We start from the raw sequence: 17982 nt of genomic DNA on the forward strand, positions 1-17982 counted from the left end.
GCAACCTTGTTCGTCTCCCGTCAACCAAACACAACCTTCCAATGCTGAAAAGACTGTAGCATTTGCCTTGCATCCAGGACAACGTTACCAAACATACCATGGACAAGGGCTGTCATGTCACTCTGCAAAGCATTGACAACCATCAGTGCATTTGCCTTGCATCCAGAGTGTGTGCAAATAAGACTGCTGCTCGAGCAGCCAAATCTCAGCCAAAATTGCCGAGCTGATCCCCGCTGAAATGCAAAGCTGTAGCTGCAACAAAATCCCCCTTCTCATTGCGCACCACGAGCCCAACACCCCCTCGTTCACCTATCTCATCTCATGCACCATCGAAATTACATTTGACTTAACCCACACCAGGTCTCTCCCATTTTTGAGAGGTTGTTCACCTGCTACCCTGTGATGAGGCATGCCATTTCCTATATTCCTGCAACCACGCTTGAGACTTACAAACCATTTCCACCTTATTCAAAGCCCTACCATTCTATAAAAAAGAATTGCGTTCTTTCTAGATACTCCATATCAAAATCAAAAGTAGTTCAAAGCTTTGTCATGCAAGTAACCTCGCCATCTCCACCAACCACATACGGAAACCTCAATGGATTTGTCGGTTTGTCCTCAAACCCAAAAGGCTAGTAAACCATAATGACGATGATCTCGAGCAGTTTAGAAACGCATGCTCCACATTTTCTGGAATGGGCAAGCAGCATTTGTGATCACTTTACGTCGCAACAAATTTTCTCGTGTTGGTAAAGCATTTAAATAGCACCGCCAGACACATATCTTCACCTTTTCAGGTACACCCGCTCTCCACAAAGCTTTCCACATATGTTTCAATTCCCCATGCATTTCAGAACTCGTAGTCTCATCCCCCCCCCCACACACACACTTCCTCCTGACCGGGCTACCAAATATGCACTTTTTGTTGAGAATAAACCATCATTCCCCGCCACCCAAATCAACCGATCTGGTGGTTTGAAATAACTCAAGGGGATACCTTGAATCAGTTTTGCCTCCTCTTCGTAGAATATACTATTAATTAACTCCCAATTCCATTGAAGACTACTGTTATCCACTAGCAAGTTATCCAATGTACTATCGTGCTCCACTCCAGTAAGAATAGGGCTTAAGACTTTAAAGAAGCCCTCTCTAGGCAGCCAACTATCCCCCCAGATTTTAATTTTTATACCATCCCCAACTCTCCATCTAGCACCTCGCTGAAGTACCACGCGTGCTTCTGCCACACTTCTCCAACAAAAAGATGCATTTGATCTTACCGAAACTTGTAAGAAGTCCGTAGTTGGAAAGTACTTTGCTTTGAAAATATGGGTAGCAAGGGACTCAGGGTGCTGGATTAAACGCCATCCTTGCTTAGCAAGTAAAACAAGGTTAAAAGTGTATAGATCCTTAAACACCAACCCCAACCCCCCTCACTTTTCGGTTTACACATTTTACTCCACTTCATCAAATGGATTTGACGTTTACCCAATTCATGCCCCCACCAAAACTGAGCTACCATTTGACTTAGCTCATTGCATAGAGTTTTAGGGAGTAAAAAAGTTTGCATGGTGTACAACAGCACAGCTTGTGCCACTGTTTTTATCAGAATTTCCTTCCTCGCACTACTTAACAGACTTCCTCTCCATCCATTAAGCTTCTTCCACAATCTATCCTTCAAATAAGCAAAAGTCACTTTCTTGGCTTTACCTACATAGATCGGTAAGCCGAGATAGCGGTTATGGTACTCAACCCGTGACACACCCAAATAGTCTGCAAGTAATTGGCCATCGTACTCATTAAGGTTTCCACTAAATAACACACAACTCTTCTGATAATTAACTGCTTGTCCCGAAGCATTCTCGTAAACTTCTAATAAGTGCTTGACCTCTAAACATTCTTGCAAGGAACTTCTCACAAAGATGAAGTTGTCATCGGCAAATAATAAGTGGTGAACATTGGGGGCCTCCTTACTTATCGCCACCCCTTTTAATCGGCTTTGTCTCCCACGCATCAAATAAGGTTGACAAACCTTCAACACATAGAACAAATAAAAAAGGTGATAATGGATCCCATTGTCTTATACCTCGCTTTGGATGCACATATCCCACCGGCTCGCCATTAAGTTTGAAAGAATATGTGACATTAGCGACACACATCATAATAAGAGATATCCAATCCTCGACGAATCCCAATTTCCTCATCATTTGTTCCAGGAAACTCCACTAAATACGATCATAGGCTTCGTGATGCACAATCTCTAACACCGCGAGACAATTATCTGATATTAATCGTCCAAGTACAAACGCACTCTGAGCAGGTGAGATAACATCCGGTAATATGCTCTTCAATCTATTAGTTAAGACTTTGGAACAAATTTTGTATATAACATTACACAGACTAATCAAATGGAGTTGGGTCATCAACGTGGGATCTTTGTTCTTCGGAATAAGAGTGACATGAGTATAATTAATCTTTCACAACATACCACCCGAAGAAAGAAGAGACCGAACTCCATCACATACATCCTGCCCCACAATCTCCTAATGCTTCTAATAAAATCCAGGCGACATACCGTCCGGCCCCGGTGCCTTCATAGGGTGCATATGGAAAAGTGCATACTTTATCTCTTCATTTGTAAAAGGCAACAATACTTCAGAATTCATGGCTGCCGTGACTTTGGGTGTTACATGTTCGAGTACCATTGACGCGTCACAATAACATTTTCCATACCTTGTTTATCCTCATGCCAGCCACCTTTATCATCAAACAACCCACATAAACCATTCTTTCTCTGCCTTCTATTAGCTTTCTGGTGAAAAAAATCTCGTATTTTGATCCCCCAACCTCATCCAATTCTCCCTGGATCTTTGTCGCCAATATGCTTCCTCTTGGGCCAGTAACGAGTGCAAACGATTATAAAGATCCTGTCTTTGAGCAATGGTAGTCTCAGTAAAAGGCTGACCAAATAAAGAATTTAGTTTATCTTCCGTCTCTACAATTGCCCTTGGATTTGTTCTTTTCGTGCGTTTTACCACTTTAACAATTGACACCTTGTGGCTTTAATTTTTTCTGTCACCTGGAACATGGGAAAACCTGTGAAAGTCGACTCCCAGCCAACCTTTACAGCATCAGCATAACCCTTTTGAACCGTCCACCCATCTTCATACCTAAAACTTCTCCGGGCTCGTAATCTTCTTTTAATCTCTCATTCCATCAAAATAGGAATATGATCAGATGGCGTGGGTTTCAAATGGCTTACCTGAAATTGTGGAAACAAATCAATCCAACTTTGATTAGCTATAGCACGGTCTAGTCGAACCCTAATTTCCCCATTTCGTGTAGTTTCCCAAGTGTATTTGTTTCTAATAAACCCCAAGTCCTGGAGTTGGCAACTTAATAATGCACGTCGGAAACCCTCCATCTGTCTCTCACTGCGTAAGTCTCCACCTTCCTGTTCGGCGGGGCTGATCCTCGTTAGCTGCCGCTGTTGAAAAATTCATAGACTTCATCACCACCGCCCTTCTCTTCACTACATCTTCACTTTTCCCACCCTCCTGCTCACGTGTATGTCACTTACCAAGTTCAGGTAGCTTTGTATACACCTCTTTAGTTCACTTTCTCCCCCTGCCTCTAACCTCCACCTTTCTTTTACCTCTTCCTTGCATGGGACCACTAAGCCCAAAGACAAAAGGATCTAAGTTAAATGGGTATGATCCCATTACCTAATCAGTGTATGCCCTTCCTGCATTATGTTGAACTAATGATCATTCCCGAATTGGGGTGGGTGCAATTAGTTGTCCCACACTAATAGGGTATGCCACCTGCTACTCACCCCGTTCCTCATCTCTCATTGACCTGTAATAACATCATTGTTCTCCACAAATGGTATAATTGCCATTGATATGTCAATCATCTCGTCATCATGGGCAATCTTATTAAGATCCGGAATGCTGCACATTAACACATGTTCATCAATCACTCTTAGAGACTGCCCTAAGTTACCAAACGAATCCATGGGAACCCGAAAGATTTGGCTCTCATCTCTCTCTCTTGGTTGTGATATACGCCGGTCCGTTTCGCCATTCTCCATCCCCACTTTGACCTCCCTCATGCCTTCATCACCATTCTTAGAATCTGGCACTTTCATGGACCACCCAACCTCCGAATCCAGACCAAACTTTTTACCTTGTGGCTTCCTATAGTCTTTACCTAATACATCACCTTGAACCACCTCCCATGCGGTTTTGCACGATCATCATCATTCTGTCAATTAAATTTCTCACATTGTTCCTCCACGTGGTCCATCATACCACATAGAAAACATGTAAGAGGAAGCTTCTCATACCGAACATCCACATGCACCACCTTCCCATCTAATTGGACTGACACCCAACGACGCAACGGTTTCCCAACATCAAGTCGGACTCTAATTCTAAGAATGCTTCCGAACTGGAACTCTTTCTTACTTTGATCCAGTAAGACATATACACCCAAGATATTTCCGATAAGTTTACCCATTTGCCTTGTCATGTAGCAAATTGGGAGCCCCTTAATTTGGACCCAGAAATCTTGATACGACAGTTGCACCCTAGCAGGATGAGTTAAGTCATCAGCCTCCTCAAGGGCCAACAAAGACTGCTTATTGTAAAGCCACGAGCCACCCTTCTAGATCGTAGTCCGTTCCTGCTTGGTATTAAAGCCAAACGTGAATATGTCAACCTTTAATTCAAATATTAGCAATTGGCTTAGGTCTCCACAAGCTTCTCATTTGTCGCTTGAAATTTTCTTTATTCAGTGGTTTTCTTGTCAACACCTCCCCCACTAAGAACACTTTAGACGACTTAAGAGACAGTGCCTCATCTCTATCAACCACAACAATCTTCTGTTCATCTTCTGTTATTGCAAATTTTCCAGAAAACTTAGAAACCATATCCTCAATCATTGCAAAGGCCATACCTAACCACTCCCAACCCCGCACACAGAACTGCATGCACCGAGTCAAAAGATGGAACAACCTTCCCCACACCATGAAAGACGACCCCCTCGAAGTTAGTTATCGTCACCCTTAAGGTTTATCACAGCGGTGATTGGAATACCGAGAATTCCGTTAAGGCTTTCGACGCTCTCCTAGGGTTTCCTAGAGAGCCTATTTTATTTCTTACTTTCCTTGCATTTTCCTTTTCTTCTCCATTTCTACGGAATGCGTCCTATCATTGAAGGGTCGACAATTTGGATGAGCTTGATCTTACTGAGTAGAACCTTGAGACCCTTAGTGACAAGGTAATCAAATGACTCTATGCGGTGGCGGAAGAGCTCGCGCACCGTCGTGAAGTCCTCCCCCGAAGCCGGTTACTTCCCCAACATCTTCGTCAGCTTCTCCTCTCTATCTGACGACGTCGTTCTTCTAATTGTTGTTTCGCTCTCTGTTTAGTGAAGAAGGAAGGAAGGAAGGGAGAGGGGTTTTGTTTCTGCCTTCTTGTTTACATAGCTTTCATTAACATTTTAGGGTTTAGGGTTTTGGAGATTGTTTGGCAGATTTTTTATTTTTTAATTTTTTTATGTCACACTGTTGTGGGCTTTTGTTGTCTGTGGTTTGGGCTGAAGCCCAAGTTTTTGTTGGATGTACTCCTGACCCGCTAAAAAAAATACGAAATTTATAGTTTATTTTGATTTAATAGGGTCCTCTTTTTGTTTAATATTTTTTTATATGAAAATATATTTACACTAAGGAAAAGTAGTAATTGCAAATTTCTCTCTTTCTATTACTCCGATATAAGAATGAGTGAATTTTTATAGTAATTACAGGTTAAGGTTGTTTGCTTCAACCTATTACGTTTACAAGTTCAAAATTCTCCCACACTCCTTTATGTAAATTTTTATGTAAAGGCATTTTTTGGGAGTTCAGACTGTACTGACTATTTCAGTCAAATATAATTATGTGTACATCGAGCTGTACTTTGAACTAGATTAGTTTTATATGGTAATCGGAAAAGCAACAAAGTCCTTAAACCTTTTCTCGTGGATTACAAATGTTATATACACAATGCATTTGGTCGAATGCATGTATATGGTTACTGAATGTCTTTGTAGGCTGAGCACCTGGGTGGACTTGAGGATACCTATCAAGATCCTGAGAGCCTTGAATGTGTGAAGCGTGTTAATGAGATCGCTAAGCTTACCTAGAAAGCATTTGTGTCTGAAGAGCACAAGGAGATGAAGGCACTTGATGTTGTACCCGGTTCAGATCCGAAAAGATGGACGAGTGTTCGTTGCCTGTATATGAATCATTTCCTGATGGTGGTCAACTACTCGAAGCACCCACCAGTCTTCCGGATGCCCAAACAACGTAACCAGTTGATAATAACTTGGGAGTCAAGGCACCAACATATGATGCACATTGTGATGTTGTTACGAATCATTAGAACATGCCCTTATGATGTCATGAATTATATCAGTAATTGGTGTTCTAATATTCAGCCTTTTGTAAAGTAAGGGTAAAGTTGCGTACTAAAGATGTTCCTCCCTGACTTTCGCAAAGCAGATAACTTTATTGGGTTGCCCTTTTAATTGGTGTTGTATTGTCCGTATCCCATATGATAGTGATTTTTGGAAATAAGGTGTCATTTGTTTGATTGGAATGGTAGAATAAATATATGTTATAACGACGACACACTTTAACTAAAAGGAATGAAACCCCCTAACATTATTGATCGGAATGGTAGAATGCAGTTGAGATCGTAAACTACTAATTAGAATATGATTGTGTGATACTGAAACACTGTCACGTAGTATAATCAATTCACTTATGATTAACTACATATATAATCACCATTTTTGAAACTAGTAAGTTCTCATAACGGAAATTTATGAATTAAAAAAATAAACAAAAAAAGGGTTATGTGTTTAGCAAATCCAACTATTTGATCTTGCAACACAGTTTATAAAGCGTCCCAAGAACAATGATGCACACAAGCTTGTTCAGAGGTTTACATCTATAAGATATAGCTTTCTACTCCCTCCCAATATCTGACCGCATAGCGCAGTGGATTAGCGCGTCTGACTTCGGATCAGAAGGTCGTGGGTTCGACTCCCACTGTGGTCGTTTCCTTTTAATTTCTTCATCCTCTTCTCCTCGCTCCTCAGCCAAATTTCCTAAACACACACTCTCTAGGGTTTTAGGCATTTTTTTTTGCCCCTCTCTCTCTCTTCTTCTTTGAAATCTTAGGTAAGAAATCGAACATTTTCTCTTCTGGGTTTCATTTATTATATGGTGTTCTTTGCTTTTCCTCTTCAATTCAACTAAAATTTCAATTTCTTAATTTTTTTTTTGACGGGGTAAATTCGATTTAGGGTCTGAAAGAAAAAGGGTAATCAAGAAAATGTAAGTTTTAGTTGGAATTTCAAGTCTTCTGATTCATTTATCTATCAGTTTGATTGCAGAGCTTCGCACATTCCGGGTAAAGATGGCTTCAGTGGGACAACCACCGCCGGCGCCGGCGCCTCTTAAGCGGCGGGAGGCTCCTGCAGCATCAAGAGAAGATGATAAGATGATCATCACTCCGCTAGGTGCCGGCAATGAAGTCGGCCGCTCTTGCGTGCACATGACCTTCAAAGGGAAAACTGTCTTGGTATGCTGCCATTCACACAACTGCATGATTATTTTTTCTGGGTATCGAATATATAATTGGTGTTTTCACTCTCCCGACTTTGATTTTTTTTTTCTTGTTTCTTGCATTTGTGGCTGTGTGATTTCGTCTTCGTATGAATTGTAGTTTGATTGTGGAATTCACCCCGCTTATTCGGGCATGGCTGCTTTGCCCTACTTTGATGAGATTGATCCGTCCACAATTGATGTCCTCCTCGTAACCCAGTATGTATTTATCGTCAACTTATATACAAAATTTGGAGCTTTTGTTGAAATATGTTGCTAAATTATATCAGAGATGACACATACTTTACGTTCTTTCGTTCTGTATTTCTTGTTTAGAGTTAGAAGCGATGAATGCTAATAGGATAGCTGCTTACATGGGATAGTTTTTCTTTGACTAAAAGATGGCTTTGAACTTGAACATATCAACCATCCTTTTTTAACTACGTTTTGCTTATTTCCTTGATTTTCTTGTCAGTTGAAAAGATTGTATATAATGATGGAAAATTAGCTCAAATACCCAATTTACAGACCTAAATCCTCAACACCACTTATTTACAACAGAGAGTTTCCACAACAAAATGATCTAGATCCTATTAACTGAATTAATATGCAAAACTATCCTAATCATCTGATTAGATCCTATTACATTTTATAGTAAAAAGTTACGTTACCTTGTACTTGATGGTACATTCCATTATACTAATATTCGGTCATGTTTTTTTCTTGCAGCTTTCACTTGGATCATGCTGCATCCCTACCTTACTTTCTTGAGAAGGTTTTCATTCTATGAAGGAATTATACAATAATTTGTATGTATTTTGTTATTCAGGGGACTAATATCTCTGTAACTTTTGATAGACCACATTCAAAGGCCGAGTTTTTATGACTTATGCTACAAAGGTTATCTACAAGTTGCTTTTGACGGATTATATAAAAGTGAGCAAAGTTTCAGTTGAAGATATGTTGTTTGACGAGCAAGACATAAATTCCTCAATGGATAGAATTGAGGTTTGTTGTCCTTCCATGGCTTATGTTTTCATTCCCACCTGTTTTGTTTCCACTTTCCAGCATAACCAACCTATCACAGATTTATGTTAAATTTGAGTTATGTTGTTCTCAATGATGTATTTTCTATCGCTACTAGTACTGTTAGTTATGTGTCTCATAGGGGATGTATATTTAGATGTATTTCAGTCGGCATTTTTTGACTTAATTAATATTGCAGTTGGGGACAGGGCGATTGGTGATATTAGTACTTTGAGTTGATTAATATTTGTGGTCACTGATGAACTCTCAGTCCTCACCATCTTTACGTCATTATCCATTTATTATTTACTGTATTCAGTACGCTAAACATGAATATTGAATCCTTAATCCTTTAAATCCGACATGAATGATATTCCCATGATAATATTAATATTAACAATGCATGATAATTGCAGGTTATTGATTTCCATCAGACAGTAGAGGTTGAGGGCATTCGATTTTGGTGCTACGCTGCCGGTCATGTCCTTGGTGCTGCCATGTTTATGGTTGATATAGCCGGTGTTAGAGTCCTTTATACTGGAGATTATTCACGTGAAGAAGACCGGCATCTCCGTGCTGCTGAGACCCCACTGTTCTCCCCTGATGTATGCATTATTGAATCGACTTACGGTGTCCAGCACCATCAACCTCGGCACATCCGTGAGAAGCGGTTCACTGATGTTATCCACACAACCATCTCTCAGGGGGGTCGTGTCTTGATTCCTGCATATGCACTTGGCCGTGCCCAAGAACTTCTCCTCATCCTTGATGAGTATTGGTCAAACCATCCTGAGCTCCATAATATTCCCATTTATTATGCTTCTCCACTTGCCAAAAGATGTTTGTCTGTATACGAGACATACACCCTTTCTATGAACGATAGAATCCGCAATGCGAAGTCAAATCCTTTCATTTTTAAGTACATATCACCACTAAAGAGCGTTGAGAATTTCAAAGATGTAGGCCCATCGGTGGTGATGGCAAGCCCTGGTGGTCTTCAGAGTGGACTGTCAAGGCAGCTATTTGATAGGTGGTGCACTGATAAGAAAAATTCCTGCGTTATTCCAGGTTATATGGTTGAAGGGACTCTAGCCAAAACCATCATCAATGAACCAAAAGAGGTAACTAGTATGAGTGGACTCTCGGTACCTCTCAACATGCAGGTCCATCACATTTCATTCTCCGCCCACGCGGACTCTGTTCAGACTACCGCATTTTTGGACGAGCTGAGGCCTCCTAACATAATCCTAGTTCATGGAGGAGCTAATGAGATGGGAAGGCTAAAACAGAAGCTCGTGACCCAGTTTGCTGATTGGAACACCAAAATCCTGACCCCAAAGAATTGTCAGTCTGTTGAATTGTATTTTAACTCCCAGAAAATGGCAAAAGCTATTGGAAGGCTTGCTGAGGAGACCCCTGAAGTTTGTGAAACTGTCAGCGGTTTGCTGGTAAAAAAAGGCTTCAGTTATCAAATAATGGCTTCCGATGATCTCCATGTCTTCTCACAGCTGTGCACAGCAAATGTCACTCAACGGATTACTATTCCATATGCTAGTGGCTTCACTGTGATAAAACATCGGCTTGAGCAAATATACGGGAGTGTAGAGTCTTCAGTGGATGAGGAATCTGGAGTGGCAACATTGCGAGTGCATGATCGGGTGACTTTGAAGCAGGATACAGATAAACACATATCACTGCATTGGCCTTCGGATCCTATAAGTGACATGGTGTCAGACTCCATTGTTGCTCTTATTTTGAATATCAATCGAGAAGTCCCCAAGGTAGTTGTTGAATCAGAGGATATAAAAACTGAGGAAGAAAATGGGAAGAAGGTGGAAAAGGTCATTCGTGCATTTCTTGTTTCACTCTTTGGCGACGTGAAGCCTGGAGAAAATGGGAAACTAGTGATTAGTGTTGATGGGAATGTGGCGCAGCTTGATAAACAGAGCGGGGATGTAGAGAGTGAAAACGAAGGTCTCAAGGAAAGAGTAAAAACAGCATTTCGTCGAATCCAAAGTGCGGTGAAGCCAATCCCTCTCCATGCAACGTAAGCAGCTGCAGCGCTTCAGTATATCTTTTTCCAGCATTTTGAATAACTTTTGAATCTTGTAAAGGTATAGAGATGAACACTGGATACTAGTTAACAGTAGTTTCTGAGCTCGTATTAGTACCAACTAAACAGTAGTAGCAACTGCTACATGCAAGCAACTGACTTTTTTCAATTTTGTATGGACTAGTTTTCAAGAGTTCTCTTTTTTATTCGAATGCTATCGTTATCATTCGTGTCTCTCGGAGAAGTTGTGGTTAAATCGTTTTAATTTCAAGGACGCATGTGTTTCTGTGGATTAATGCTGCTTTGTTTCGGACTGAGAAATTTGGGTGTACCTATTAATTTTGTGCAGATGCTTTGCTTGATTTAGAAGAGAAATTGTCACAGGAGGTTGTATAATACAAGAACACTATGATTGATTAAGTCATCTAATCTCTCTTGTTTATGGGCATTTCATTTCCCAACACCGATCAATAAAACTAATTTTTCTTCGATTAAGGTCAATAAAAACAATTTCTCTCCTTAGATGTTTGAAAATTAACACGCTTGAAATGTTGAACGTGATTTGTCAGAATAGGCTTAATTTAACCGAACCAAAACGAAACCGATTACCATTGATTTGATTCGGTTTGGTTTTAATAGTGGTATTTATTTTTGGTGTCAAACCGAACCGCATCCATCCCCAAGTGATGCAAAAATGTACAAGGGATTCCGGCATTTTTCGAATGCATATTATGTCCTTGGTTGAACTTGAATGCAATAACGCACCATATATCCTCCGCAGTTTTTGCCAAAAACAAAGAGCCATGTAGCAATCAGAAAATTACAAATTCATTTATGTAAGGCTCCCAAGTAACATGTTAAGTGTACAAACTACACGGTTTCGTATATTGCAAGTTATACACAAAATTACATGACAGAGTTCCAGTTCGTAGAGAAAAATTGAATTTGAAGACGTACAATTTCGCGCATCCTCCTCATCCAAGTTGACATGACACCCAAATCGTTCTCATCTCCGATTCCTTCAGCATTGCATTAACTTCCATAGACAATTTGATCTGAAGCCTTCGAAAGTAGATGGGGGCATTGAAGAAACAAATGGACCAAACTTTCAGCTACCTCTCCTCTATACATAATGATGACTCTGACTCACCTATACGGGGGAGATAGGCTTACGTTAAGCCTCCTCTTAAGTCTTTCGGAACATTCACTGCCAACTTTAAAAGCAAAAACCCAAACTACGAACAGTTTTGAAGACAAGCGGAAACACAAAAGAATCGAATTTATAAAGAATAAAGCTCTCAAAGCTTCAAACTAGGGTTTACTCAGCCTTCTATACATAACCTCATTATCTTAAGTTTCCTAATCTCCCACCAGATACTCAAACTAAAATTCCAAAATTTAGGGTTTCATAATCGCATACCTGTTCTATCAAGTTTCAAATAAGTGCTGCAAACTCCGAGCCCTTATCTCATGCTTTGTGAGACTCCGTTGTTTTTCTTCACAGCCATAGATTACTTGTATATGCCCAAAAGAAGACAAGACTGAAGAATTCTGAAGGCAATCAAGAGTATGATCTGGAAGCTGTGAATGATGATAGGAGACCTGCAGCCTGGGAAGGTAGAATGTCACCAATTGACGACATGGCGGCTGCTGATCTATCCTTGAATATGCCCACTTGCCCATCTGTTAGCATGGATCCTAGTTTTAAGCTCTCTCCAAATTTACTTCCAGCCTGCCAATCATAATGAATATCATTTTCAAAACCTGTATATCTCAATATCCTAAACAAATGGAACAGTTTAGCCGACCCCACTTAGTGGGATAAGGCTTGGTTGTTGTTTGTAGAAGACGAGCAAAGAGAATATTGCGGTGATATCAGAAAAAACAAGAGGTATGCTGTGTGCAATCCATACTTGCTTACCGACCTGACACGGTCTTTTATCTCATTACTATCTAGACAATTTACTTGTTTTAATCCAACCTAATAGTGTGAAACTAAAAATGTCTTGCGTTACATGCTTTAACTATGTGTCTCAACTGGCTTATTGTGAACCAGAAAAATTCACATTTCAAACAAATGCATCGCTATTCCAACATGAAACAATTTTGTTTAGAATGCAACTATAAAAATAGGAAAAACTTGTAACAAGAAAATGTAAAGAGATAGACAGCCTTGCCTGCATTAAAGAATTAAAGATTGGTACGGCAGAAAAACTCAAGTTATCGTCCAAATCAAGCTTACTGGAAAGATCTCCATTTGTATAAGCTTTCCAGGGACTTCTTGAAGAAATATCATCCGAAGAGATTGGAATGGATGCCTTAGCTGTCCCTCTTGAAGACAATGCTGGAGCACTTGAACACCAAGACAAAGTCAAAAGTTCAGAACCCATTATTGAGGAAGATACCCATTGGCAATGAATATTTTTGGACATAGTTAAAACTGGAAAACACTAATAGAAACAGTCATATGTAGCGAATCAGCCAGTGCAACCCAATTTATACAGTTCATTATATGAATGAAATATGAGTAGACTCAAAACAGTAGTATGGGTTGTGCACACCTTGTAATGTAGCAACTACATTGGTAGAAATTTCAAAAAACACTAACCTGATGGGAAGGTATTTGAAGCGAGGAACTGAAGAGCATCTCATGATATTGGACTCTGAATTAGTAGGAAGTTTTTGAACAGTATCTGTGTACATGCGATTAAGTTGAACAAAGAATCCAAAGAGGACAGCATGGCGTTGGTAGGACTGCTTCTCATTTTCCCAAAGATACGACTCATACCTTAAATAAGATAATGTGATTAAATACACAAAGTCAAAATGCCTAAATAGTTATATAAATCATTAAATAAGATAATTCAAAACATAGGACCACAATAAGCTCGACTTCTATGCTATAATAAGAACTCATTAGAGCTGTGGTTCCCCTATAGATGATTCACTAGTTGAATTATATTCCATAAAAAACATTGTCCTAATTTCCCATGCTTTTCTACTTAAGATCCAAATCCTCGGTTTCCCTTGTGATCATAACAACATACTAGCTGCCCAAGAGATCAACCAGGAAACTCCTAAATATTCATTTTTCTCTGAAGACAACCACTAGAGATAACCCTTTAAGCAAAACAATATGGGAGAAAGATGCATGAAATGAGACACCAGTCGCATATCCAAACTTTTGGAAGTTCATTATATTTGTTTAGATTTCTAACTTTTTATTCACGAGAATAAATTAACTTACGTAAGCCAGTCTATGGGATCCAATCTTTGCGAAAGACGATTTATCAACCCATCAAAACGCTCTCTAATGGCAGATTTCGCGTGGCTTTGGTCCTGCTTCCGTCTGAAAGGACTTTTTGTCTTTAGGTATGCAAATGACTCCTCACTCGTATTAGAATCACCCCCAGAAAGGACATCGACAACAAATCTCAAATCTAACAGAACTTGCAAAACTCCTTTCTCTGACACTTGAGATCCACCGGCCTCTACAGTAGAAAGGAAGTCTCCATAAATACCAATGACCTACATGAAAGTATTGCAATCAATATTAAAAAAAAAAAGAAAAAAAAAAGACAAATGGTTTAAAGTATATTTCAAAACAATAATCTAAAGAAACAACTGGGAATTTTTCATTTTTCTAATGAACACACAAAACCAACATTTTCTGTGAATGGCAGAAGTAAACGTAAGCTACTTCATGAGGTAATAAAGATGTTTATTAAAACTGACACATAAGGGCACATAAATATAAATGCAAGAGTTGACAAAAATTCAAAATCAATACTTACAGCCCTGAGGTTGCAAGATAAGAAGATAGACTTCATGCTAAGCAATAGTAAAATCACGAATAGGTGTACATAAAACTGTAATAGAAATAAGAATGACCTATCGATGGCCGGCCAATGACCTGTTAGTCTAGCAGCACGTGAGCAACACATTGATGAATAGAGAAAAGAAATCAGATATCAAGCGAAGCTACATACCTTTTCCAACAATCTTAATGCAAACTTTTGCAGAATTGTTTTGTCAAGAACATGACCTCCAATTCGATGAACTTCTTCACATATGCGAAATAGAAATGAGACTATATAGAGAGAAGGCATGCAAGGGAGCCATATTCTCATGTCCGATTGGTTATCATCAGACTGCTCTTGCTTAACAACTGTCTCTTCCCAACCCTGCCCAAATAATAAAAATGATGATGGGTAAATTGTATTCAATCAACACCGTATTCAGCAGACCACTACCAGTGTAGCGTAAGTGCGTAACAGACAATCAACTCAGTCTTAAAGATAACATAAGCACCAAATATCTTCAAGAATACTAGTAAAATGTGCACTTACACAACACATAATTATATGTTAAGCCATGGCTTTGATTTAAAACCACTTTTGAATCATCCACAAATTTACTTTTTCAGGTCTGTTCAATTAAACCACATCATTCGTCCTACATTGTAACTACACACAATTTTGTGGAGAATGTTTCTTTACGGTTCTAGAATGTTGTATAAAAAGGTTATATCTTCCATTTGGCCTACTTTGCAATTATCTCCAGTTAAAGCAGCTTACGGGCTAACTGTCATATTATAATAATCAAGACAAGCTTGCAGTAATAAGATTAGGCTGTTTAGATTCAAATGATTAAACCTATTAATTTCACTTATTTCTCTGAATGAAACAGATGGAGGATCATTTACACTTCCTAGTTGGCATCCAATGACTATCCACTAATCACGTAAGATTGCAGTCCATTCCACTTATACTAAATAAAATGTAAATAACAGCGTAAAGAACAGAAATAATGGAGAGCAAAGTACGTTGAATGCGCCTTACCCTCAGAGGAGTTGATGATGACAAAGCATAATCTTTTTGAAGATCACGGGAAAGAATAACTGAAAGCTCATCAGACAACCACGACATCCACAAACCATGCGCACGAATACGGAGATCTCGCATAGTTACATTAAGCTCTTCAAGTTTAGGGCTTGCACTTTGGCCTGCTCCAAGCAATGCAGCAGTAGCAAATGAAGTATGCCTTTTAGAACCTGAGGGGCTATCAAGCACTGGAGAATCAGTGGGAGCTCTAGATTGTCTTGACATGGGCAGGAACTTATCGAGAACTACAGACCCTGTTACATTTACCCAAGACCGCGGAGGACCAAGAATGATGGGAATGTGTTTGGAGTGGCTCTGCAATGCAAACAAGAGTCTCCCAATGAAAAGTGCCCTGTCAACAGTTACCGGCCCTTGCGTGTCTTTACCAATTTCCAAATTATCAAGCTCACTATTTAGTTGCACCAATATATTGGATATGGTCTGGCAACACTTATCTTGTAGATACGGTGCCAGATCCTTTAACCTAAGAGCTGCCTTTGGCGATTCTAAGAAACACAGCAAGTCATCAAGAACATCCTGACAACTACTATCCACCGCATCTCGAATACTACTCACTTGAGGACCAAAATAGAAATTGAGACAATTCTCTTCACAAGGCAGAGCACTAGCAGTACCTTTCTTAGCGTTATTCGATTTGGTTTCCACAAACCAAACTCCACCACCAGCACCAAGGAAATCGATGGGTTTGCCCTCCTTAATGTTCACGGTCTTCATGAGCTCCTTGAACCTGTATGCCACAATCACCTTCATCCTGGCGACGAATGCAGGTTCGAAGATACTGTCCCAGAGATCTGAATCATCTCCGAGAACAAGTTCACTCATTCGACTCCACGGCAGGTCAATGTTGGACCCGAACACGTTCTTGAGCCACTCCAAGCTCCCTTCTAATACCTCCTTGCTGTTCATGGTCTCCCTAATCAACTTCTCAGCCGAGGCGAGCTCGTGGCCGCTGCCAATCGCGTCGATGAGGAACCTCCCGTTGATCCTATCCACCATCCGGCCTCCGCAGTCGCTAAGCCAAGAGCAACAAGCCTTGGCAATGTAATCCTTGTCCAGCATTCCCATGGCAGACTCGAGCTTCTCCCGAAACGAATTCCAAAGCTTGATCTCCTCATCTGGATTGGGAATTCCACCGAACAGTTGGGATGCAGGAGGACTACCCAATACCACCTTGTAGAACAACGGCATGTCACTGAGCACCCGCAAGAAGAGCTCACCAACCTGCCCCACAGTCACCTGAATCACCCGCAGAGCCTCGCACAGCACCGAAACGACGTCGGAGCACTGAGCATCGGGACGGCAAGCATTGAGTATCCCGGAAACCCACGACTTCCGAGTGTCGAGGAAGAGGGAAAGTACGTACTCGGGGCGGAGGTCGTCGATCAAAGCGACGGCGGCCAATGCGTCGGCGTAGGAGGAAACGGGCAGGTGGAGCTCTCGATCGAAGAGGCGGTCGCGGGCGCGCTGGGAGATCTGGGACTTGAAACTGTCGACGATCTGCCACTGGTGCTGGAGGAGAGGGAAGTTGGAGAGGAAGCGCACGTGACCAGGGAGGGCGAGAATGGAGTGCACGTGACTGGCGCGGGCGTAGCGGGCGGCGGACTCGAGAAACATGGACTCGTCGAGGCAGCCCCAGATGTTCTCCGGAGTGTCGACGAGGTACTTGACCCGGCAGGCGATTCCGTAGATGCGGTGGCGGGTAGGGTCGTGGCGGGAGGAGTCGGGGTTGTCGGCGGAGGATGCGGAGGATGCGGAGGAGAGGGAATTGATAGAGTAGTGGACGGAGGAGAGGTTTTGGGAGATGGAGTGGGAGGAGCGCTTCATGAGGACGATGGAATCGGCGGAGTCAATGAGATCGCGGTAGCGAGTGCCGACAAGTTGGCGGAGCTCCTCCTTCTTGGACTGGATCTGGCTGCGGGTAGTGGACTCGACGGTTCTGATTTCGGCAATGGGTTTGGAGCGGAAGAGGGACTCGGCATCTCGGGAGGCGGCGGCAGCAGCGGCGGAGGCACCGCTGAGGCCGTCGCCGGAATTCACTCTCATTGATTTTGGTGGAGGAAGATCACCAACTGAAGTGTGGGAAGGGTTGCGAGCGATTAGATCGGCATTCTGCGCGTTCGGTAGTTTCTCGTTGGTGACACCGCAGGACTTGAGTGTATACGGGCCTCCGTAGGAATGGCAACGGTTGAGTTTGAGAACAAAAATGCATATCTATTCTCATAAGTACGAATATTAATAAAAATTGGGGTGGGTGTTGTGACGTGTTATCCACATATCTCATTTTATTTTTTATATATTTTTTATAATTTCTGTTCGTTGATCTTCTTCAATTCATCCGATCCGACGGT

The 17982-nt window shown here is 41.1% G+C and overlaps 2 protein-coding genes and 1 non-coding gene across 5 annotated transcripts; 2 read left to right on the plus strand and 1 right to left on the minus strand.

Annotated features, from left to right (window-relative positions):
* The first annotated feature begins 7028 nt into the window (after window positions 1-7028).
* On the plus strand, window positions 7029-7102 carry TRNAR-UCG (transfer RNA arginine (anticodon UCG)). The gene has a single exon. It is a non-coding gene; the product is annotated as a tRNA-Arg (tRNA).
* On the plus strand, window positions 7073-10964 carry LOC126602018 (cleavage and polyadenylation specificity factor subunit 3-I-like). The gene is made up of 6 exons (XM_050268833.1): window positions 7073-7225; window positions 7430-7628; window positions 7773-7870; window positions 8381-8426; window positions 8510-8659; window positions 9094-10964. Exons 2-6 carry the CDS (start codon window positions 7464-7466, stop codon window positions 10726-10728), a joined length of 2094 nt encoding a protein of 697 aa, XP_050124790.1. The 5' UTR covers window positions 7073-7225; window positions 7430-7463; the 3' UTR covers window positions 10729-10964.
* A 572-nt stretch (window positions 10965-11536) lies between these two features.
* LOC126602017 (conserved oligomeric Golgi complex subunit 1-like) lies at window positions 11537-17835 on the minus strand. Of its 3 annotated transcripts, none has more exons than XR_007615934.1 (7): window positions 15572-17835; window positions 14720-14914; window positions 13978-14258; window positions 13339-13518; window positions 12908-13082; window positions 12151-12462; window positions 11537-11880 (listed from the first exon to the last, which is right to left on the minus strand). XR_007615934.1 is itself a non-coding variant. In XM_050268832.1 (6 exons), exons 1-6 carry the CDS (start codon window positions 17675-17677, stop codon window positions 12292-12294), a joined length of 3108 nt encoding a protein of 1035 aa, XP_050124789.1. In that variant the 5' UTR covers window positions 17678-17835; the 3' UTR covers window positions 11537-12291. The 3 variants fall into 3 exon arrangements, 1 of the variants encoding a protein (XP_050124789.1); XR_007615935.1 differs by having other exon boundaries at window positions 11537-11944; XM_050268832.1 differs by having other exon boundaries at window positions 11537-12462.
* Window positions 17836-17982: the final 147 nt, after the last annotated feature.

This window comes from Malus sylvestris, chromosome 15, assembly GCF_916048215.2.
Source record: "Malus sylvestris chromosome 15, drMalSylv7.2, whole genome shotgun sequence".
In the NCBI taxonomy this organism is placed as follows: domain Eukaryota; kingdom Viridiplantae; phylum Streptophyta; class Magnoliopsida; order Rosales; family Rosaceae; genus Malus; species Malus sylvestris.

Coding starts and splice junctions, on each gene's coding strand:
- LOC126602018 (XM_050268833.1), top strand. CDS start 7,464: ATGGCTTCAGTGGGACAACCACCGCCGGCGCCGGCGCCTCTTAAGCGG. Junction 7,871..8,380: donor GATGTCCTCCTCGTAACCCA/GTATGTATTTAT, acceptor TTTTTCTTGCAG/CTTTCACTTGGATCATGCTG. Junction 8,427..8,509: donor TACCTTACTTTCTTGAGAAG/GTTTTCATTCTA, acceptor AACTTTTGATAG/ACCACATTCAAAGGCCGAGT.
- LOC126602017 (XM_050268832.1), bottom strand. CDS start 17,677: ATGAGAGTGAATTCCGGCGACGGCCTCAGCGGTGCCTCCGCCGCTGCT. Junction 13,519..13,977: donor GATCCCATAGACTGGCTTAC/GTAAGTTAATTT, acceptor ATCTTATTTAAG/GTATGAGTCGTATCTTTGGG. Junction 12,463..12,907: donor TCTTTAATTCTTTAATGCAG/GCAAGGCTGTCT, acceptor TATGATTGGCAG/GCTGGAAGTAAATTTGGAGA.